Raw genomic sequence first — 23,274 nt, forward strand, 5'->3', positions numbered from 1 at the left:
AGAGTTATTGAGTGCAGCAGGGACAAAAAAATCACTGGAATACTCGCCTCTGGAGAGAGGCTGGGGGCACTCACCGTCCACAATACAACGCATAAAGTTTAGTCCATTGATGGGGTTACTGCGTTGGTTCTTCCGTTTTTTAGATTGATCGATAAATTCTCGGAATAACAAACCAGAAAACCACAATGAAGCATTCAAAGCTTGAGTTTTAATTACAGGGTCCAAACCGACTTTGAAGGACACGAAAGACATACGAGAAACATCTTGTCCCTTGGGAACTAAACGGGCAACATCTGCGGGTTCTACTGTGGATAGGATACGATTTTCTGCACATCATCGTCGCTGGTCAAGGGGTTTAAACCAGTCAAGTGTAACCAAAACTTGCTTGGTGCTGTGGTTTATGTGATAGAAGGTTAGAACTGATAAGTTGCTCAAATCAACTGACTTCGTTCCCCGATTAACAATAGCTTGCATGCTAGGGCTAGGCTCTACTCGAAGCCAAATTAGAATGTTCGCCCGACTTGAACTATCGAGAGATGAGACTGCTTATGGTATATTCGACGGAAAGTTATCGATATTCTTGCTTTAATGTAAAACGACCGAAAATTAAGTCAATGACCTTAATTTTAGGTAAAAAAATACTGAAGCAATATTTTTATTTTCATTGCAATTAACGGTTGTATGAAAATGAGTGATAACTGCAAAGGATCACATTAGCGATTACTTTTAGGTACAGCAAGTTTCGTATGACACTTATATTGCGCTTGATTTTTTTAATTAGTCTGTTTATTTGATATTGCACGATGTGTTATCTCAATTTTCGCATGTGATGCGATATAGCATCCTAGATATAACGTGAACAGTTGATGATCTGATCTGACGGTTTAGGGTGTAAGGCGCTGGTTGCATAAGCTACACGTCGAACGTTCGAGCCTCAGCTAGACAGGATTTCATAGTAGTCAGTAGGATCGTAGTACTAGCCCTGCAATTGTCCTGTAATTTAAAATCGGCAGCAAAGTCTGTCGAAACAGAAAGTCGAGTTTCGCACCGGATGAGGATCCAAGGAGGCCAGACCCAAACCCAAACAAAAGCGATTATATCAGCAACGTCTTATGTCCTAACATGTTTATTTGACCTGTCTTGATTACATTATTCGAAATATTCACCCTGATTATCAATTACATTCTCTGAGGACTGAATGTGAAGTGTTATAATTCACGAACGAGCTGGCACCACTTGTATTTCCCCAATAATTGCACAATAATAAATAAATCACGTTATCAAATTATGGCCCAACGTAAAACTGCACACGTATTTCCGCACGAGATATCTGGCGATTATGGATTAGATTACGACGTCAATTAGCAGAGTGCACGCGATTAGAATACCCACGCAGATGGGCACGGGACATTCCAAATGTGATCACAGAACAACTGCTCCTGGTTCCAGTGTAGATTAGGGGGACACGTCATCACGAACAGGCGTCCGAAGTAACAACGATAGTACTTGGTGCAATCCGGGTGTGGAGCATAGAATTCTTCGTTAACTGGACAATCGGGTGTTCCAGGTGGACGAGCGGTTGTGGGAGCCGGCGTGGGGACGGTCGTTGGTGGAGTGGTGGGTGCCGGAGTTGGTGCTGGTGTCGTTGTAGTCGTTATCGGTGGCGGCGCTATAGTTGGTGAAGGTGTTGGAGCTTCAGGTACAGTCGTAGTTGTTGGGGCTGGTGAAGGTGTTGGCGAAGGTGTTGGAGCTGTAGGTGCCACAGTAGTTGGTCCTGGTGTTGGCGTGGGAGCTTCAGGAATGTCCGATGGTGTCGTCACTCCTGGCGACGTTGTGCCTTCACCTGGACCGGATGGTGTTGGTGGACTTTCAATTTCTTGAACACACACTGAAACTGATTCTTCATTGCAGTGGCCAGTGAGAACGTCAAATATCAATCCAGGACCACATTGCGTAGGAAAGGATTCTTCGCCTATGCACAAGAAGAATCGAGTGCAATCGGCTGGATCGGGAACTCTATGTACTCCTTCGTTTCCTCGGCATGGGTTATCTTCCTGTGCTGTGACGTGATAATTTATGCTTACAACTAGGATTACCATAAACCAAACTCCTGAAAACACAATAGTTCCGTTACTGTCACCAATACCCGGGAAACACATTAACACTTACTTATCATTTTCTTCATTGGATGTTTTTAATTCAACAGCATTATACTTCAAAACCGCCCAGAGGCCAAATTAATACTGACTGAACGGGGCTTGGGTTAATCGCCTTTATAATACATGCGCCCTCGAATTGTAATCAATCATGGTTTTCTGCAATTCTTGCAAAATATAACCTTTTACGTTGATTATCGCAAGTGATACATCAAATGTCCCTTATGATCGATAGTGCAGGATGAAAGCTTTTGTTTCACGAAGCTTTTGTTTCACTTCCAAATGTTGGGCGTCATTTGATAATAGCGAAACCGTCAATGTTTATATTTGCCATTGAAAATACTAAAGAAGGCATAATTCGTTCGTTGTGTTTTAATTGCTTAGTATCTATAGAAAACGATTGATTATCAGCGACAAATTTCCTTTGCGAATTGCGTACCCTCGTGTGAATGATAGGGTAATCCACTTGCAGGAGTGATTTGTCTGTGAACTTCCAATGCTACAACTAAACTGCTTTGGTTCCATGAGAAGTGTTTGGTTCAAATTTGGTGTTAAATCGAGTAGCAAATGGTCAATTTTAAGTCAGACCGAACTAAATGACATTGCATTGATTTCGAGAAAAACAAGTTTAAATTTTGCACCGCAGTATCCTTCACGTCAAAATTTTAAATTAATTGTTGCCATAATTCTTGCTTATTGGCAAATATTTCAAATCTGGTAAAAGTTCAATGTAGCAGATAAAAATTCTGTATCGAGTGCTATCATTATCTCATTTTTCAAGATTTTGCGACTTAGTCCGGTCTGACTTAACACCGACCAAATATATGTAGGTTAGGTTCGCCCAACTGCTGCTACTTTATATGAAACTAATTCGGAAACAATATCCAATAATTTCTCAATATATATAAATGTAAAAAAAAATCTTTCGCGAGATGCTATTTTTTACATTTGATACGAGAAAAATTTGTGAATTTGTCATAAATGGAATATGAAACCAAAACAGTGATGTGCTGGATGGCGGAAAATTTTTAAAGACTCGTATTTATTCACGTTTTTAAGTCCTTTACTCGAGCAGCAGTTGAATTCCAAAAACTCTCAACTTCCATGCAGGTCTGAATTTTCAATCAAATTTATGCCTTTTCACCAATTGATATCATGCGCGTAACTGTTTTTAATGTGTTATTGGTATTAATTAACAGCATTGAATATCTGTAATTCCCTTGCCTAATCTCATTTCATCTCTGTGCGATTACGTTCGAATCGAAATGAATATTTCAACGTGTTGCTGGTAGAGCAGAGGATTGTGATTGATTTTGTAGTTGTCAATAGTTGCAGGTGACAGTTGCACTTAAAACCGCCAGGAATCTTTTCCCGACCCGGAGGGCCGAGTGTCATATCCCATTCGACTTAGTTCGGAAAAAGTCTGTATGTGTGTGTGTGTGTATGTATGTGCGTATGTGTCAAATAATGTCACTCATTTTTCTCAGAGATGGCTGGACCAATTTGCCCAAACTTAGTCTCAAAGGAAAGGTGCAACCTTCCCATCGGCTGCTATTGAATTTTGGATCGATCGGAATTCTGGTTCCGGAATTACGGGTTTAAGAGTGCGGCCACACAGAAATTTCTCATATAAACTATAGGAAAAATTAAAAATAGAATTTTTATTTTTGATGCTAAATGTCTTCAAGGTGCATGAAACGTCGAGATTTGATGCAAACTCGAAAAAAAATTCGACGACTATTCACTTTTTTGGATTTTGGCACATTTTTGCCTTTCTCATATAGAAAGGTTATGCAATCACTCTGAAAAACGTCAACCTAATGCCGGAGGGCCAATTTTTGTTTTTACTCGCATAAGGTTTCTGGATTTTAACAGGGGCGTAGTTGATGGTTTAAGGAGAGGGGTTACACCCCCCCCCCTACTGTTCATTCCCCTTCCTTAAAAATCTCCTTAAATCACCCCTCAGACCACCACTCCATCCAGCCCTCATACCCCTCCCCTTCAACCCCATCATCTTTAAACCACCCCTATATCACAAAGCATACCAATTTAAGCTGGGGAGTCGTTCGTTCATGGGACTTTCGCCCTCCTCACATACCCACCTCCGTATGACAAAATGAGTTAGCAAGCAGATAACATTGATCTAATGCTGATTAGGCTAATGAAGTACGATATTTTTTGTTTCAAGTGTTTCACCGTCGACACGTAGCTCATCAAGTTCGTGGCTGGCAAGCCATTGTGTATAAGTGCAAAGTATACTAAGAATGTAATGGACATTTCCACAATTATGTTGAACATAGAAAGCCTCCGTGCCATAGTTTAGAGAAATGAGAAAGGCACAATTGCACCGCTAGGTGGATTAAAACAGGTTTTTTCATATTAAAACGAAAAAGCAACCAACATCAATTCAACTACAAATAATTGTTTACGCATAATACAAAAAATGATTTCGCTAAAAATAGTGTTTCTATACAATAACAAGTTTTACATTTTGAGGTTATATTTCGGTTTTCGAACTGGAGAAAATGTCAAACACCGGTCTATATTTTTATTCGACGTTCCGGTGACATACTTGAAAAAGGCGCAAAATGTGTCGCCGAAACGTCGGATGAAAAATACATTTTCTTCAGACTGAAAACCAAAATATAGCCTTAAACTCTACCAATAGTCAAAAATCTTCTAAACACAAGTTTTATATTCAACACAATGAACGTACACTTATAGGAATTTCGCCAACTGCATAAACTGGCAGAGTTGTGGTTGTATTGAGCGCTTATTATTAGGTAAACAGAAAATAAATTTCATAAGTACAAGTTTTGTATAACTCATACGGATGACATACGAATTTCATTACAGTTTTATAGGAGGTAGGAAGTGTCTTTAATCAGGGCGGTTCTCCGAGCTTACTGGCAGATCATTAATGCTGTATCTGCAAAAATAAACTAGTTACTTTCCTGTAAAAAAATATGTTGAAGTTATTTTCATACATATCAAGTGTTGAAAAAATTTAGAAAACTTACTGTAACGAATCTCATAAGGATCACAAAAAGAAATGCATATTTGAATAAAACAAAAAGCATGGTTCCGGTTCCGACAGCATGAAGTAACAAGTTACTTTACGCTTGTCCGGACATGCCGTAGACTCAGGTGATTCGCATTTCTAATGCCAAAAGCACCTGACTCCTACGGTAGCAGACAAAAGGTTAAGTCGCCGGTGAGCTCTAAGCTTGCATATATGATCCTTCCACGCTTTTCTAAACTTTCTCCCTTCAACACCTTGCTCTCCCTTGAGTACTATGGCTCTAAATATTGAAAAATATACTTCACCTTCCAGACCCTTGCTAATTAAATGCCGAAAAAACGGTTGACAAATTGACTCAATAGGTCGTTAACAAAAATGGTTAACAAAAAATGGTAAAAAAAGCAAATTTCATCTTTTAAAATAAAATATAGTTAGTAAATTTTGGACAGTAAATTTAGGACTGTAAATTTAGGACAATGGTTCTATGACTTTTGACATACTAAAAGTTATACTATGCCCTTTAAACTTTTAGATTTTAATGACATAATAATTTATTATATTATATTGCCAATAAATTATCTACAAAATCGTCTGCCTAACAATTACCTCGCTTTAGCAGCAAACTAAATTTCAAGATCCAATAATTAGATGAAGATATTTCATACTTTTACTGGTGCTGAATCTGGAACAAATTTCTTTCTGATAGGTTTACAAAAAAATAATCGATGATGTACGAAATTTGGTTGCTATTAAAGTAAACCAAATGTTAAATAACGATTTTAACAAGACACAAGCCTAAAGCTAAACAGTCTAGGCACAAGGAACATTCCAAACGTGATCGCAATATTGCCGTTCCTGATTCCAGTGCTGGTTTGGCGGACAGTCTTGTACGTGCAGTCTTCCGAATACACACCGATAGAACCGGGTACAATCTGGATGGGAAGCAAAGAATTCTTTGTCCACTGGACAGTATGGTGGTTCCACGGGCGATGGCGGCTGTGGACTCGGAGGTTGCGCTGTTGATGTCGGAGGTTGCGGTGATGGTGTCGGGGCCGACGGTATCGGAGGATTTGAAGGAGTTGGAGGTGTGGCAACAGTAGATGTCGACGAAATCGATGGAGTTGGTGGTGTAACGAGATCTTTCACGCACACTGAATCTTCCTCGCGGTTGCACTGGTTCACTATAACATCAAAGATCAAACCGGGACCACACTCCTCGGGGAAAGCTTGTTCTTCGATGCACAGAAAGTAGCGTCGGCAATCATCCGGATCGGGAACACGATCTATTCCAGCAATTCCTCGGCATGGGTTGTCTGATGCACTCACATGGTTTTTAGAGGCGACACACAGGAGGGATACTAGCCCCCAATATATGAAGCGTTCTAAAACAATATAATGGTTATTGCACGTTGTTATTTAATATCAGTTGTTCAACTGAAAGTACTCATTCTCTTGTATTCAAAATCAGACGTGTCAGGCTTTTAGTGGCTCTAAATAAAAACTGACACAGCGAAATCTTAAAACATATTTTTATAACAATGTTGATAATCACAAGCGTATCTAAAATCGAATTCTAGAGAAACTGGTATTAAGTCTACACCCAAAGCTGACGACAATTCGCTATTTGTTTACATAATGCTCATTAGTACGAACGAATCATATCTTTTTATTTATTTTTTTGAAATATTTAAAAATATCGAAAGCCCAGCGTTCATAAAACAGTCATAGTAATTATATGTCCAGAGCGTACCCCTAAAGGAGTTCTCTTAACCGTTCTACATATTACTTGGAAGTTTTACTTATAACCAAACGCAAAGTGAGGCCCAGTTTTGGGTGTACTGCTAAGTCCTAAATTGGGCATGACTGATAATTCCTAGTTGCACCAATTATCGAGACTTATCGGGCTTTATCTGATCCAAATCTTAGTAAACGTCGCAAAAACGCAAATAATGAAACCCGGAATAAATGCTTAAGCCTTATCTCGTTCCAATCAGCATTGAAATTTAATTAACGGGCAGTTCACCGTCCAAAGTATTCTAAAATAGATATATAAATTTGACCACCAGCGGCGGGAATTCCTGGTTCCCTTGTTTGTGACTTCATTTCGGCTTAGGTTAGATGACTGTCAATTATGAAACTGGTCACTGAAGTCGTTTAGGCTGTTTCAATAAATCCAGTCAATATTTTATTGGACTTCGGTTGTAAAATATGTTGCTTCACGAAAAATGCCTCTGGACCAGAAGACGAATATAAACGTTCTGCGAGTATAGCTGAAAATATTGTACCATATTCTTACTTAGGCAAAGTCGGCTAGGATTCTAGATTCTGGAGGTACGTGATAGAGACAAGGTCCCGAGGCAACACAGCTTAGTGCTTATTGAATAAATTAACAATAACATATTGATTATAAATAATTGAAACTACATTCCGTTTCATTCTTGCTGGGGCATAGGAACGGTAATATTCAGGTATAGTACATTCAGCGGAAATGTAGTAATACCCAAAAATAAACGTCTTTGTTGTCTGTGTTTACTTTCTAGGTCTGCACACCTGGAACATTAGATTCGACATTTGATAAAAAAATACACGTGTTAAACATACCTACGTTGTAACTAATAAGATAAGAATGGCCAACAATTTCATCAATGGAAAATATTTCTAAGTGTAGGGTATATTCATAATTCATTGTAACCCCTCAGCTCATATTGAAAAAAAAACTTCTGCTATCTCAGTTAAATGTATGAACAAGAAGAGCTCGATTCGAATTTGCCATTCGTTCAAATTTGAATATTTTACGTATGAAGCAATCCACTGATCATAAGTCAAGTAGGTGAAAAAGGGATCATTTACCTTAATAAATATTTTGACAAACTTTTATCTAGACTTGAAGCTTGTAAATGAAATTCCAAAGCCATATAGTATGAGTAAGCCTGGTCTGGATGGTGCTGAAGTCCAAGTACAAATCATACCATGAATGGGTTCAATGACAACTCAGGAAATCAGAACACGTTTAAAGGAACTCCACTGTATCTTTTCTTTAACGTTATTTTCGCGATTTGATTTATTTCCACAATTTTATTATTATTTGATCAATTCCTCAAACAAAAAATCCAATTCACCAATATAAAGTCCTGCCGGGTTTTTCACATAATTACATATTTCCTTTCGACTCGCTTGAAGGCACAATAACCAAAATCAAAGCTAAGCCATGGTACTGCATTCCGTACTGGAACTTGACCTACTATTTTAAACTTAATAAACTTCGCCGCCTGTTAATAGCGCACACGACAGATTCACATGGTGGATGAAAAGAACTTGCTGATGCTATGAATCATTCCTGGGCAGCGTCTGTACATATGATAGGCTTACAAAATCCGCACATTACGTTCTGTGCCATTAGACCAAATGCTATACCGTACAGCAACAGAACGAAAAAAATAGTTTCACTTATTTACTCCCCGAAAGCAATATTACAGTGCAGAATCATCCACAAAGAACGAAATCGTATCAGCAATTTCTGCAGACGAAATCTATAGCAAAATCCATGTCGTTCATTGGTGGGAGTTTTCATCGTCGTCGTTGTCGTCCTTGGAACTTGTCGCCTCCCTTATCGATGTGACTATTCAAAAAGACGAAGAGATTTTTCACCCCCTCCCCCATTGTTGTCATTTCGGATTCAATTCACAGCGGAGAAAGTCGCATTACCATCATTACTAGGCTCTTTCCGATTATCGGGCCGGCCTAGTTTGCTCCTGTTCAATTTGTCTCCAGTAAGCTGAGGTTGCTTATTCATACTGATTTGTTGAAGTGTAGTTATTATTTCCAGAAGAATGGCTGCAAAATCTCTCGGGATGAATAGGATGATTAGTTTACGCAATTTGAGTGAAAATTAATAAAAAAAAATTGGATCAGTGGACACTCACAACTGTTTTCGGTTGAATGAGTCTAAGAACCTTTCATATAAGAACGGATCTTAATTGGATGAGTTTGTACTTGTGATAATCATTACTTAGAAGAGCCCCAGTCTGGCTCTTTGAACTAAATAGTAAGGCGGTAATCTCACAAGCAATTTATCGCATGTTTCAGCAGCAGCTAGGAAGCATTGTCGGAAATCAGTAGGATGCAACTGATTTCCGTACACTACGAATCAGTTGCAAACTCTCTGTCGAAATTGACCACCACGGAATGTAGTTCGAAAGCTTTGCTTTTTTAGTATAAAAGCATTTCAATTTATTTAGAAAAGATGGGAAACTTCTACACACACGAACTATTGAATTACGTGCGAAGAATTTAATATACACTATTTAAAAATTGTTTCTTATTATTTATTTCTTGTCGATATATAGAAAGCACACGGTTTCGATATGCTCTCGCATCTAATGCCTTCTAAAACTACGTTTTCGAAATCTGGCTGAAGTATTTAATAATTGAGATTAGACCTATTGAAATATTTGGAATTGCATCGATTTCCCTTTGCCGTTAGCGATATCTATTCTTTTACGCTTGGAGGAAACTTTGCCACTTCGACCACTATTTAGGCTATATTTTGTGGGTACCGCTGTTTGTCATGCACGTTAAAAATTACCCGTATCCATTGTCATCGGAAGAAAATTTATGGCATAACGCACAGTAACAAAAATAAGCGCTAGAGCAATGGTGTATCCTCAAATTTGGGTAGAAGAATTTCTATAAAAGAAAAAAAAATTACTCAACATCAATTTTCATGTTGTTTACTAATACTGGAAACATCAGTCGATTCGTACACTAACCGGTGGAAACACTTCCGGCAAGCAGTTAACAATGAAAACGCATCCCAAAAGTGCTCCCGTTAAGGAAGGAGTAAAGAAATCCACATCCACAAAGTTTCCTTCCAGTATCTGGTCCGTGAGATTGCAGTGGGGCCTTGGTTTTGGGAAACGTGCAAAATCGTTTGCTTTCGGTTTTGCTATTTATTACTATGGGTTCTACGAAAGATTGAGAAAAATGCGAAGGCTGCGTTGCAAAATAATTTTTTAGAACCACAAATAATTAATTCTAACCAGCGTTGTTCATGAAATAGCGTTTTTGAGTTTGGCCAGCGCTCAGCATTTTTTTTGTTTCGGTGAGTAAATTTGGCATGGTGTAATGCGCTTGGTTGTGTGGCTGTTTGGATGTAGTGGCTATCTAGTGCGATTTCTTGAGCTAGTTCGGATTTATCGTCTTACTAGCCCCAAGTTGGTGCCAGTTACTGACGAAATAAATTCGAAATACAAAATCTAACTTTATCTATGGTGGGTGCTGTGCCCTGATGCACAATTTGGTTTATTTCTTTTTAGGGAGTAAATTTTGCACATAAAAACAAACGAAAAACTCTGCCCTGAATCACTTAAATTGATCCATCAAAAATTGAAATAGTAGAATAATGCATTAATTCAAGATTCATGGAAGGGATTTTTTTAATTTCTTAAAGATTCCCGCGGCAACAGGCAGTAGAAACCTGCATTTTGTACAACAGAAAATACAAAACAAAAGCTAAAATTCTTTCTCGGCTACAAGAGATGGAGACTTGGCACTTTCGACAAATTTTCAGGATGCAAATTCTTCTAAAACTTTGTCGAGGAAACCAACAATATAGCTCTCAAAATTATAAAAAGGCTTTTTATTGCAGAAACTTAATAGTGACATGTGAAAAATGATCGTCAACTTTGAAAGAAAATCAAAACTCATTTGAGAAAACGAACATCTCGGATCAATGGTTTGAATACTATAAGAGAAAGTCAAATTTTTTTTATGATGATAACCAGTTTAAGTGATGTTAAAAAAATAAAACAATTTGCCAATCGTCAGAGCATCGGTTTTTGTTAGACCTCTTAATGTCCGTTGCGATGGCCGTTATTTTTTCTTTGTTGAAATTTTGTTCAACGCCAATCATAGATTAATCCAGATACCAAAATGTGAACGATGTGCCCCAAAACGATTTAATTATCCATGTATCTATTGGAAATGCATGTACTTTTTCACACATTTTGAGGAATTCTACGAAGAACCGTCTAAAATTGTTTAAAATCGTGATCGACCATCTTAGATTCCGATGAAACTTTGGACATTTCACCGACATGGAAGACCATTTTCCACAGTCAATAAGATTATTTTGACTGAAGGGCAAACTTTTAAAAGTTTCTACATGTAGCATTATTGAAAAAACTTGTTCGATTATCGTATTTTATACAAATAAACTACCTCAGAATAAGTCACAGGGAATGAATACTTCAGTACGAAAATAATATACACTGAACAAAATGTTGCATCATTTTTCAAAAAAACAGAAATTTATGTTAAAAATGTATATTGAAAAAAAAAACATTTCTTATTTTTTTTAAATATTTTGTCAACAAACATCTAAAGAAAAAAGAAACATTTTAAATGTGATTGCACGATTAATAACTTATCGTTAAAAAAGTTTTTCTAACGATACCTTTAAACATGTTTTTAAATTTTTTACAAATTGACATACGAAACTGTAATTTTATTACAAAATATTATTCTAAGTATCATTTTAAATCAAAATGCATTTATTAAAAATCTTCCAAAATGCGACAGTTGTTGAGATATTTGAAAGTTTGCTCCAACAAAAAACGATTGATTCGTGTAATTATGCCCTTTTAAACGTTTTTCGCATTTCCCCATCATAAAATGTCATTAATCTAATGTTCATCGTTTTAAAGACGCAAGAGAAACTTTTTCAGTGTATTTAGATCATGGAGAATCTTTTAATAAAAAACCTGTTTCAATCCACCTAGTGGTGCACTTGTGCCTTTCTCATTTGTCCAAACTACGATTCCATGGCAGGTTATGTTCAATACAATGATGGAAATGTATATTGAATATTCTCATACATACAATGGATCGACAGCCACGAACTTGAGATGCTATGTGTCGACGCTGAAATACTTGAAACCAGAGGCGGACCCAGAAGGAGGATCGGCGGATCCAGACCCCGCCGAAAATTTTAAACTTGTTAAGAAATTTTGAACTAGTTTCACTTTGACAGTAGTTTCAAATTCAAAACCATTTCACACCAAATTTTTCACTGGTATTTAATAAACGCAGTTATTGCGTATTACTTAATGTGTTCATTTTAAAATCGAAATTTCAAATCCGATAAAAAAATTTATTCTGGATCCGCCCCAACATGAAACAAAAATACATAATATTTAATCAGCTTAACCAGCATTAGCTCATTGTCGTCTTTCTGCTAACTTATTTTAACATGCGGGGGTGCGTGTGTGAAGGGGATGAATAACCCATAACCGAATCAGCTTCAAGCCTATCTTGGTATGCCTACTGGGCGAAGGTGATTGGGATGAGAGCGGGGTGGGTCTGAAGAGAATGAATGAGGTGGGCGTTCGAGGGGGATTTGTGGGATAGCTTTGAAGTTCAGGGGGTGTTTAGGCAAGTGTGTCGTGTGATGAGTGGAGAGGAGAAGGGCAACCCCTCTCCGTATATCCCTAGCTACGTCCCTGTTAACATACGGAACACCTATATTAGTCAAAACCTTTCTGTTGAGAATTGCAAAAATGTGCCAAAGCTAAAAATAATCAATTTTTGCCAAAAAAAAATTTCGTGTTCATATCTCGACGTTTCACGCATTTTAAAGACACTTGGCATCAACAATACAAATTCAATTTTAAAATTTTTCTTTAATCCCTTTGAGCATATTTCAGTACATGCTTTTATTGAATCAAGAATCATCTATGTTGCCAATGTAGTCAAAGCGACTTTGATTAGTCTTTATTGATCTAGACTAGTAAATGGAAATAATTTTGCATCCATTTTAATAAGTTTTGCATCATTTTGATATTATTGTGGTTCCAGTTTATATGGGAATTTGCTGTGTGGCCGCACTCTTCAGCCCGTAATTCCGGAACCGGTAGTCCAATCAATAAAAAAATTAATAGTAGCCGATGGGAAGACTAAGTTTATGCAAATCGGTCCAGCCATTTACAAAAAATAGAGGAGACATTTTTTCCACGTACTCAAATACACAAATACGTTCTCAATACACAAATACGCACACCCACACACACAAAAATTGTCTAACTTTTCAATATGAGGCAGGCAAAAAAAACTTTTGACATGTTTTCAAGATTCATACTATTTGTCAAAAGTCAAAGTCAAAAATACAATTTTCTAATACAATTCTAAACGCTACTTCAAATCAAAATGCTCATAATAAAATGTTTCTGGGTAGTAGTTCTCGAGATTTTTTAACTTTTGTTTTAACAACACAATTATATTATGTCAAACTTGATGATGGTTTCATTTATCTGAATTGATGAATGAATCATCATCAAAAATAATGCGGATCGCGGTATCATCGTCTCCCACTCGTATCTCGCGAATTTTATCCGTTTCCGCGAGTTCTCAGGCTGGAAACCAGATTTTGCCAGTTTTGGGCGCTCTTGTTGAAAAAGGGATTGGGTGGTTTTTATGGAGAATAAGTGCTCCAAATAAAAATTTATATGATCTAGTGCACACGTAGGTGCGAGTATTTTCCATGGAAAGGGATTTTGAATACATGTTGCGGAACACGCATAAAGTGTCTTCTGATATGTCCGGTGCCCCAAAGAACGACACGATACAGCATTTGTGTTTTAGTGGAGAATTCCCCGCCGTTATGCTGCTGGAACATATATTTTTTACTATAATTTGATTACGTCACCGCGCGAGCGGGGCATGGAAAAATATCTTGGAAATGTGTTTTAAAAAACCCTTTCTCGCAGCATAGCTCTAAAATGAAGATAGAGAAGACGGAGAAACTTATTTTGATTGGACCGAAGTCCGTGGTGCCTTCGGAAACTGACGGGAGCTTTCGGAAAACTTCCTTTTTTGAGACAATTTGAGTCGGTAAGTATTGTTGTCCTATTTTAGCATTGTAAGACTCGCACGCATTTGATAACTTCATGTTTCGATGGTTAACCATTTGACCGTCATCGAAAGGTTTTGCAAACTTGCGATGTCGAAAGTTATAGTGATGTCGAATGCCTTTCACTTGCCTTTATGTTTATTGTTACGTTTGCTTTTTGGAAGGGAACAATGTAGTCCACAGAAACCATATGTCATGGTGCATTAGTAGTACGAGACTAACCCGCTTCCAACTCACTTGAACTACAATGATTCAGGCGTGAACTGGTTTTAGTCTTTAGTCTTCAATATCCATGAAATTGGACAAGAAGTTCGACAATTTAAGACTAAAATCCTACATTGACCGACCCAAACCGACAGTAAACATTTTAAATGACTTTGTGGTAAATTGTTCATCTCAGAGCTTTACCGAAGAACAATCGACTTTGGTAAATCAGGGACTTAACTATGCAATAGCATCAAGACCAAATTTTGAACAAGTAATCATTGACCTAGAGACAGGTATCAATAATTGAAACCTTCATTTTTCAACAATTGGTGACGCTAGATCCACGACAGCGGAAATAATTAAAGAAAATACTCCATAAAAATGTCAAACAAAAGAAATAACAATTATAAAAGAATTGAGGGAAAAGCCAGTCTTTTATTTGAAGGCTGACAAGGGAAATAAAGTTGTAATAATGGACAAAGAACAATATGACGCTGACATGATCCAAAAAATTATATCTGACCCGTACAGGGCACAGAGAACGAACCCCCTCCCGGACATTATTAAACGTGTTGAAAAAACTCTTAAAGACTGTAAACCCCTCTTGGGTGAGCATCTCACTCGTTTCAAAGTTTCAAATCCCATCTTACCCCGAATAAAAGGACTCCCAAAAATTCGCAAACCCGGAAATGAAATCAGGGAAATTACTTTATCAATAGGTGCCCCAACCCAAAAAATTGCAAAATGGCTAGTGCAAGAATTTCAAAATATGCCAAAAAAGTTTTCCAGCCGGTCCATCACCAATACACAAGAATTCACTCTCAAACTTCAAAACTCAGGTGAAATCAAAGACGATGAGATTATGGTCTCCTTTGACGTAACCGCACTATTCCCAAGTGTCCCTGTAAAAGATTCAATTAACCTACTAGAGGATTGGTTATTACAACAAAATAACAACAGTCTATGGAAAAGCAAAGTAAGATCTTATATCCAACTTACTCGCCTTTGCATGGAAGAAAATTATTTCACATTCCGGGGTGTCTTCTATAAACAAACCACAGGTGCTCCGATGGGTAACCCACTCTCTCCATTTCTTTGTGAACTTTTTATGGCAAAAGGTGAGCTACCAGAACGCTGGTGGCAATACGTTGACGATATCTTCTGTATTATCAAACGTAAAAATTTATCCCGGATGTTGGAAACCATTAATTACATCCATAAAAATATCAATTTTACACACGAAGAAGAGAAAGATAACAATTTGCCCTTCTTGGATGTGCTTGTAAAAAGAGAGGGGGGGGGGGGGTCCTTGACTTTCGAAATATATAGGAAACCTACAAATACTGAAGAATTATACCAAATACTTCAAACCATTCATATCAGCATAAAATGGCCGCTTTTCACCACATGGTCCATAGAATGCTTACTCTACCATTAGGGGAAGAAGCAAAAACTAAAGAAACAGAATTCATTTTCGAAACAGGTAAGCTCAACGGATATCCAGAGCAAACCATCCAATCAATAATTTATGAAAAATCTAGAATACTTCATAAGCAAAACCTCACAACCTTAACTCCAACAACTGAAAATTTAAAAAGGATAGCAGTAGATTTCAACCAGAATACGGCTTAGGAAAAAATTAAAAAAGTTTGGTGTAGATCTAGTTTTCAGCAGTAAAAATTACCAGCTAAAATTAATACTAGGATCCACAAAGGATCCGATAGAAACACTGAGCAAATCGGGGATATACAAAATATCATGTTCACATTGTGATAAAGTTTATATTGGACAAACCAGGAGAACATTAGAAATTCGATTCAAAGAGCATATTGCGGAAATAGCAAAAGCTTCTAGAGAATCTGCTAAAGATTTACCATTCCACTTCAAATCCAAGGTAGCGGAACACGCTTTTTCAGAAAAACATAACTTAACTATAGAAGATATTAAAATTCAGCGTCAAGTCTCTAATCCTTGGAAATTAGACGTAGCTGAAAGTCTGGAAATTTTCAAACATTCGTCTCCTTTCTTATTAAATCGAGACCAAGGTAACGGATATTCATGGCTCTTCGAAATTTTACGTACACGCAAAAAACGGTCAGCTTCATGCACCTAGGTACCCACCGACCACAGCCTACCCGCTTCCCTAGATAAAACGACTTTACAATCCCGTAATTTCCTATAGACTGATACAAACACAGAAGAAGATTACAAGTAGTAATCGAAATACCGGTATCTGTTAAATAGTGAAGTGTTACTATGGTTTAATTGCCGCAAGGTTCTACTGTATCGATTTTGTTGGCTATTTTCGGCAAATTTGAGACTAAGAGAAACGAAAGCAATGAAATTGAAAGACGGATAGGTATTCTAGAGCGAATCAGTTATAAACTTAGAACGGAAAACTAGAACTAGGCAAGCTCATATGGGCATGATCGAAAGGAAATGTGAAGAATTTTTTGCCTTCTGCAGAGTAGGAGTTGGGCGTTCCACCCAAGTCTACCGCATGGTCTATGGTAGAACATAACTCATCATCATGTTTTACCGCCGACGCCGGCAAAAAATTCTTCACAAATCCTCGCCTAGAACGACCATGCGATCATTCTTCTCCCTTTCTGCTAGCATCAAGTGCAAGTGCATCTAACTATAAAAACATAGTGGAATTAAATGGAAGAAATCCTTTGAAACATTACGTACATTCCACTAAGACTACCATTATCATCGCCAGACCTTTCTCAGGTACATGATAGTCCCTTTGGGGAGTGGTCAGTTTGTGCAGAAAAGTAAGCAACTACTTTCTCACCCTCGGGATACTCTTGTACCATAACAGCAGCAACTGCTACGTTATTAGCGTCCTTCTGAAGGATGAAATCTTTAGAGAAGTTTGGTGGGACTAAAATTGGAGGAGTGACTAGAGGTACTTTAATTTTAAGGAACACGAGCTCTGCCTCGGAGTTCCAAATTGAGCACTTGGTTTTCGTTTTCAGTAGACCGCCTAAGGAACCCGCGGTAATAACCGCACATGCCGAGTAAACGACGAGGTTACGTCACGGTAACCGATCTCTCGTAGAAATTCGGAATTTTTGTTTCAAAAAATATCCAAAAAACTGTAGTTCGGAAGCTCCAAAATGGAATTTTTCCAAATTGATGGTTAGATTAGCTCTTGCTAGACAATCGACCACCGCTTTAATGAGCTGTATGTCATTCCTCGTCCGTAGAACCTGGTCCATTAGTCGCCCACAATTTATCTTAATGTTTGTCGTTTGTCCGTAAACCGAAACTTTGAATTTAATATGGGTATACTAAATTTAAAGTATTTTATTTCAGTGGCTGACGAATATTCGGCTTGGCTTTTAATTATATATTCCTTTATGCAATAAAAATTGGACTGCATAATACCAGGCGTTTGGTTTCTTGAACCAAAAGACAAGAGTTCGTCTTCGCTTTCTCGTCAGCAAACCAGAGCTATATTTGCTTCCCGGGACATCATTCGGGACATGTGGCTTTAGGCGTTCACATATGTCGTGTGAACTGTTTGGAATTTTTTGTGTCTAACTAGTGCTAATTTGGGTACTAGTTTAGATACATCGTCTAACTAGACACCCAGATGGTGCTAGTTACTGACGAGATGAATTCGAAACACAAAAAAAAAAACAAGACTTAATTATATATTCCTTATTATTCAAGTATGATTAGAAAAATATTGGAGTAAAATACTTCTAAGGGTTCAATGTAAACACTTCGTTTCACAATTTCTGAAAAGCAAGAGTCTTCGATTCCAAAATTTAGATATATCTTTTGTTGTAATAGAGACAATATTAAAATTTTTATGCCACCCGGACGGAAAAATGTTTACCAAATTAATATTGAATTTCTAAGTATATGTGTCTTGCATTAGCAATGATTTTAGGAAGTCAATTCCATATAACAAACTTTCTTTTACGAACCAAGTTCGCATAAAAAGCTTTAGCGCGTGCAGTACTGTATGAAGTTATGTGCTATTGATGATGATTTTCTTCATTTACTCATCGATCGTGTTCCAAAAACAGTTATCGTAAAATATTAATCAACATTAAGTCGGATTGACAAACACCATTTTTAACAATCTACTTGTTCCCGTTCCAAAAATATTCATAGCGCCATCTGAAATTTCGAAATGGCGCCAAACATCGGTTTCCACAATCAACTCGTCAAGCTCGTTCTAAAAATATCGATCTTGTTGGGAATATTGCTGAACTGGAAGTAGCCATTTTAGATTTTAAAATAGTGTCAAACATCGGTTTTCATCATCTACTCGTCGAGCCCGTTGCGAGAATTCCGGGGTACTCTTAAGTTTCTGTTTATATAATCGTTTCGTTTTGTCGGCCATTCTTCGCATAGGCAACTCTTGTAGATCCTTAGACGTTTACTCCGAGATGTTCTGTGTTGATCTGTGATATTCGAACTATATTGAACTCGATGTCATAAACATCAAGGAGTATACAGAAGGAAAAATCAGCAAACCTTTGTAGGTCTTAATTCTGCATTTAATAAACTCATTAATTGAACTCAATATCTCATTCATTTTCATATTATGACCCATGAGTAGGTACCGCATCCATGAACGACCGAAAAATAGCTGGGAATGCTTATAGAGCTTGAAACGTTTACTCCAGGGATTTCTTGGAATATGTGTAAATATTACCCACCTATTTGATAAAGAATAGTTTTAAGTTATAAAAACACTGCGAAACAAAATTTTTGGGAGCAGAACGAAAAAAATGGCGAAAGTTTGAGGTCCCAGGAAACACCTGGTGAAGAAATTTTTGAAAAAAAAAATGGAACGGGGCTTCACAGTTTAAAACTAAAGTTTGTAAGGAGAACTAGGGGTGTTTAAGAGGCAAGATATCAATGAAAACGGTCATCTTAAATTTTCGCATAAAGTCTTACATACATCGAAAAAGTAATCTATGCAAATTTTTAGCTCAATCGGACATCATTAATGGGGTGCGGCGTTTGAATATTGTTTTCATAATATAAGAAAAAATCCAAAGTACATGAAATGTTGAAAATCGAAAAGAAAATTTTGTCGAAATATGTCTAAAAATAGCATGAAACATCAGCATCTAGTGTTAAAACAAACGAAAACCGCTGAAAACAGATTATAATCGGCGCAAATTATCCGATAATATCCGATAAATTATCAGATAATCGTCATATACAATAATCGATTAAAAATTATTCAATTAATAATAATAATTGATTAGTTCGATTAATCGGGAACTAATCGGTCATCCCTGCCGTGTTCCATGGAAACTAAAAATAGCTAAGAGAGTGATATTGCCGATCTAAGAGAGTAGTATTTTTGAGGGAGACGAACCACTGCGACCAACATTACGATTTATTGTGGTAATCCCATTTGTGTGTATTGGGGATGCGTCGATCACAAAGCATTTGGGAGTTAGTAATGACGTCATACAATTCCTGCTGGGAGATCGCCGGTCCGATTTCTGCTCGAGAACGTATTTTTTTCTCAGTATTCCCAATAAAAGGGTACATTTTCGCCGTTCAGGTTAAACATTTTTTGTTCCTTATATACATTTTTTTCAACATTTTTTCAATAATGCAGTACAGCTTAATTGACGATAATATCAATCGGACTACTTAACCTCTTTCCAAAAATAGTAAACTAACAAAACAGTGTGAAAAAAGCCCTTTGGAAGCAAAAAAGTTGACCAATAATGCTGTAAGCTTAAGAAGACCAACACAGCACCATTAGCAAAGTTCAACACTGGTTCGTTTAATTTATCCGTTCGGTACGAATCCTACTTATTTCCTCGTGATTAATAACATCGCCCCGGGGTTCATTATACTATCAAACTAGAAAAAAACAAGCTTCCATTATTTCCCAACCCCCACGCTGAGCACAGCACAGTACATTCCTTTTGGCAGCACACTCAATCAGCTGGGGGTTGGCGTCCTAACACTTCCTTCCTGCATACCTCCCCAACCCTGCAGCTAATAATGTTGCCATCACACAATATCGCAGCACCCGGAAAAGCATTTCCATTTTGCATAGGAACAACATTAACCCCTAGTTTCTGATCAGTAGGCTGTATAGTGTTGCAGTAGGTGGGCTATCGTTCGAAATATATTGTTGTCTATATTGACAGAAGCGTAGTAAGAATACAAGAGTGATCAGCACTTTTAAAACATGATTTGATATCTGAATAATATAGGAAATATTGGTTATAGATTTATTCCCGTCCTGTTTTTTTCTGTGATTCAGTTTAAAATTGTATACCACGCAAGCAACATGAGAAAAATAACAATAATTGTTCATCTTATGGGTAAGTTTATCCAATAACCAGCCACCTGAAGCGCGGGGAGAACTCTATTCACATTTTCCTTATTCCACTCAGATCGGTTTCCCAGAACTATCCGGTAACAGAAGTGATACAGACAGATGATAAATTGTGACCGTGAACTTTTGCTGGCAACATTCCTTCCCTTTGTTCCCGTTGGTCACAATATTTTTTGGCATGCTGAAAATCTAAAAATAACTCACGGGATACGTACGCTGCTGTCTGCCCTTCTCTCAGACGTTCCAGTGAGAAACTGCGTATTTCGGATGTTTTTTTACTACGTCGGTACTCTATGAAATGGAACGGCTATCTCACTGGAGTGGAGGATTCCGAAATGGTAAACGATACTGGGATGTCCTTCTGGGGGAAAACAATTGTACACAATTTCCGTTTCACTACATATGTTTACACTACAGTACTCATTAACTTCTAGTGAGAGCAACTAATCCAATTAAATAATCCGCGTCCGGGAATGGGGTTTCTAGCAAAACACAGTGGGTGATGGCATTATTATTACCCGATGATTGCCAGACAAGGGCAAAACAAGCATTCTTGTTTTTCGCACACTCACATGACGCTCGAGTATAGAGCTGCACTTCTAGCTCCCAAACAAACTGCTGCGCTCGAAAGTAAAGCGGCAAAATGTTAGCAGAGGCGACAATTGCCCCCTTCAATTTGCATACCTCAATAGCACTTTTCCACGATGACTTGTCGCACTTCACAGATAAAACGATTCGGGTATTATCATAAAATAACAACGCAGGAAAGAGCACTTTCAGATTCTAATATCAACAACACTCAACACGAAGCACTCCACGGTCGGTATCGGCTCAGCAGCATCACCGCGACGCAATAAACGATTCATTCACTCGCGGAGCTTCCACCTACGAACGGATGCGCTCTAAGGTATGCAATGGGCAAAGATGGCATCAGCGAGCACAGGCTGCAGCAGCACAGTCACATGTCGTCATCTCGCACCGGCTTCTCGCTGTGGTCTGCGGGAAACTCGTGTGAAAATTCTTCTGCCTCCAAGCAAGCAACCACCAATCGGAGAGCTTTTGTTTAGCTTTTTGATCCTTTCCCACTGCTGGTTACCATTTGCCATTGATGGGGGAGCTTTTGCGTGTGCTCAGCTCTCGGCTGTATGTATTTACGTTGCGGATTGATGACGCACGAAGAAGATGGTGATCTCGCTTGTACAGCTGAGAGAAATGTGTCCTGCTGCCGGCATGTCCGCGACACCACCCTTGCTCGTTGCAGGACTCAATTTGAGTGTTCACACCACCACGACACCAAGCGCCTCGTAGAAGAAGGTGGAAATTGCGATGGGCTGTGAAAGCCGGTAATTAATGTGGATGCTGGCTGGGGGTGCTACTGACGGCTTTCTTTTTCTTGAGCTGAAAGACGACACGAGCTGCGTGATGCTGATAGTGCGTTTGTTGAACTTAGGCCCGTTATGTTAATTGAATATTCTTTCGTACGTTACAGGAGCGCAGATGACGCCACGTGAATTCTAATCTCGGTTCACATGCAGCTAACGTTTATATAGACACGGTTCTGTGAAATCGTGCAACTGTAAAGCCACTGCATTCATTTATTCAGCTTTAACAGTTATGCGTCCAACAAAAAAACACCTTTAACAGGCCAACGAGGGAACCCGGGTACCCATAAATTGAAATGCTCATAACTATGGCTTCCTTTAACCGATTTGGACACTTTTAGATGTTTTGCATTCAGGAACTCGTCCAGAATGGATCTGGTTTTTGGTAATCCGGATTTTCCGGAGTAATGTACTAGGGTATGACTTGTAAATTTTAATAATGTCAATTTTAAAAATGGAATTGGAATGGAATTTTAAAATTTTTAAAAATGGAATTGGAATGGAATTGGAATGGAATAGCCACTCACGGCCCCACGGGAACCTGCTCGGGAATGTCCGTTCCGGGGTCAAATCACCAAATGGTTCCAAAACCACGAGATACAGCCTACTGATGCAATTCCAAGAATTTTGATACCCGTATTGCTAGTATTCCATTGAAGTTCGCAAATAGTACCTCAGGGAACCGAATGAAGTAAATCGATTCATTTTCACCAAGTCCAAAAGTGGATGAATTCTTGAATCCAAAACACCCAAAAGTATCGAAATAGGTTGGATATTACCTTAGTTATAAGCATTTTAGTTTTGTGGGTACCCGGGTACCGACGTCGGTCTGTTACGTAGTAAAAGTCAGGTAATTATAAGTATATCTCCTGAAGATACAAACTTTGTAGATCCAACAAGTTTTGAAATATGGTGCCTTTTTGAAAACATAATCTGTAAGTAAAATGCTCTATCTTGAAGCATACTGGATCTTCAAAGTTTACATCTTCAGAAGATAAATTTAAAGTAATAGGACCTACAACTTTCTAGAAGACACCACATTTCTATCTAGCTTTATTAAAAAGCGGTGCCCTAGCGACTGAGTCCCGAACTAGTATGCTTCGCTACTAGTTCTAGGCGCCAAAAAGCAACTTTTTTGAAGGCACCATAGCTTTATATAGAAAGATAAAAATTGATTCCACTTTTTTTTATATTCCGACCACAATGCATCATTTTTCGTTTGATCCCTCATTGCTCGGCCAACTTTCGGTCAATTTTCGAAAAAT

At 38.0% G+C, this 23,274-nt stretch overlaps 3 protein-coding genes and 1 long non-coding RNA gene across 7 annotated transcripts in view; 1 reads left to right on the forward strand and 3 right to left on the reverse strand.

Moving 5' to 3' along the window:
• LOC131681691 (dual specificity protein phosphatase 3) overlaps positions 1–21,632 on the reverse strand; it is a 165,253-nt gene extending 143,621 nt beyond the window's left edge. Inside the window, exon 1 of one of the 4 annotated variants that reach the window (XM_058962661.1) lies at positions 21,312–21,632. The gene's annotated coding sequence lies outside the window, so the exon portion shown is untranslated. Of the gene's footprint in view, positions 1–20,831 lie in introns of all 4 variants that reach the window. The other 3 variants (XM_058962660.1, XM_058962659.1, XM_058962658.1) reach the window with 3 other exon arrangements.
• LOC131681690 (probable chitinase 10) lies at positions 646–2,430 on the reverse strand. Its single transcript, XM_058962653.1, has 2 exons — positions 2,170–2,430; positions 646–2,110 (listed from the first exon to the last, which is right to left on the reverse strand). Exons 1-2 carry the CDS (start codon positions 2,183–2,185, stop codon positions 1,380–1,382), a joined length of 747 nt encoding a protein of 248 aa, XP_058818636.1. The 5' UTR covers positions 2,186–2,430; the 3' UTR covers positions 646–1,379.
• LOC131681692 (probable chitinase 10) lies at positions 5,757–6,673 on the reverse strand. Its single transcript, XM_058962662.1, has 2 exons — positions 6,623–6,673; positions 5,757–6,560 (listed from the first exon to the last, which is right to left on the reverse strand). Exons 1-2 carry the CDS (start codon positions 6,624–6,626, stop codon positions 5,989–5,991), a joined length of 576 nt encoding a protein of 191 aa, XP_058818645.1. The 5' UTR covers positions 6,627–6,673; the 3' UTR covers positions 5,757–5,988.
• On the forward strand, positions 20,385–20,843 carry LOC131681693 (uncharacterized). Its single transcript, XR_009303968.1, has 3 exons — positions 20,385–20,443; positions 20,519–20,613; positions 20,686–20,843. It is a non-coding gene; the product is annotated as an uncharacterized LOC131681693 (long non-coding RNA).
• Positions 21,633–23,274: the final 1,642 nt, after the last annotated feature.

The sequence above is a fragment of the Topomyia yanbarensis genome, chromosome 2 (genome assembly GCF_030247195.1).
Source record: "Topomyia yanbarensis strain Yona2022 chromosome 2, ASM3024719v1, whole genome shotgun sequence".
Classification (NCBI taxonomy): domain Eukaryota; kingdom Metazoa; phylum Arthropoda; class Insecta; order Diptera; family Culicidae; genus Topomyia; species Topomyia yanbarensis.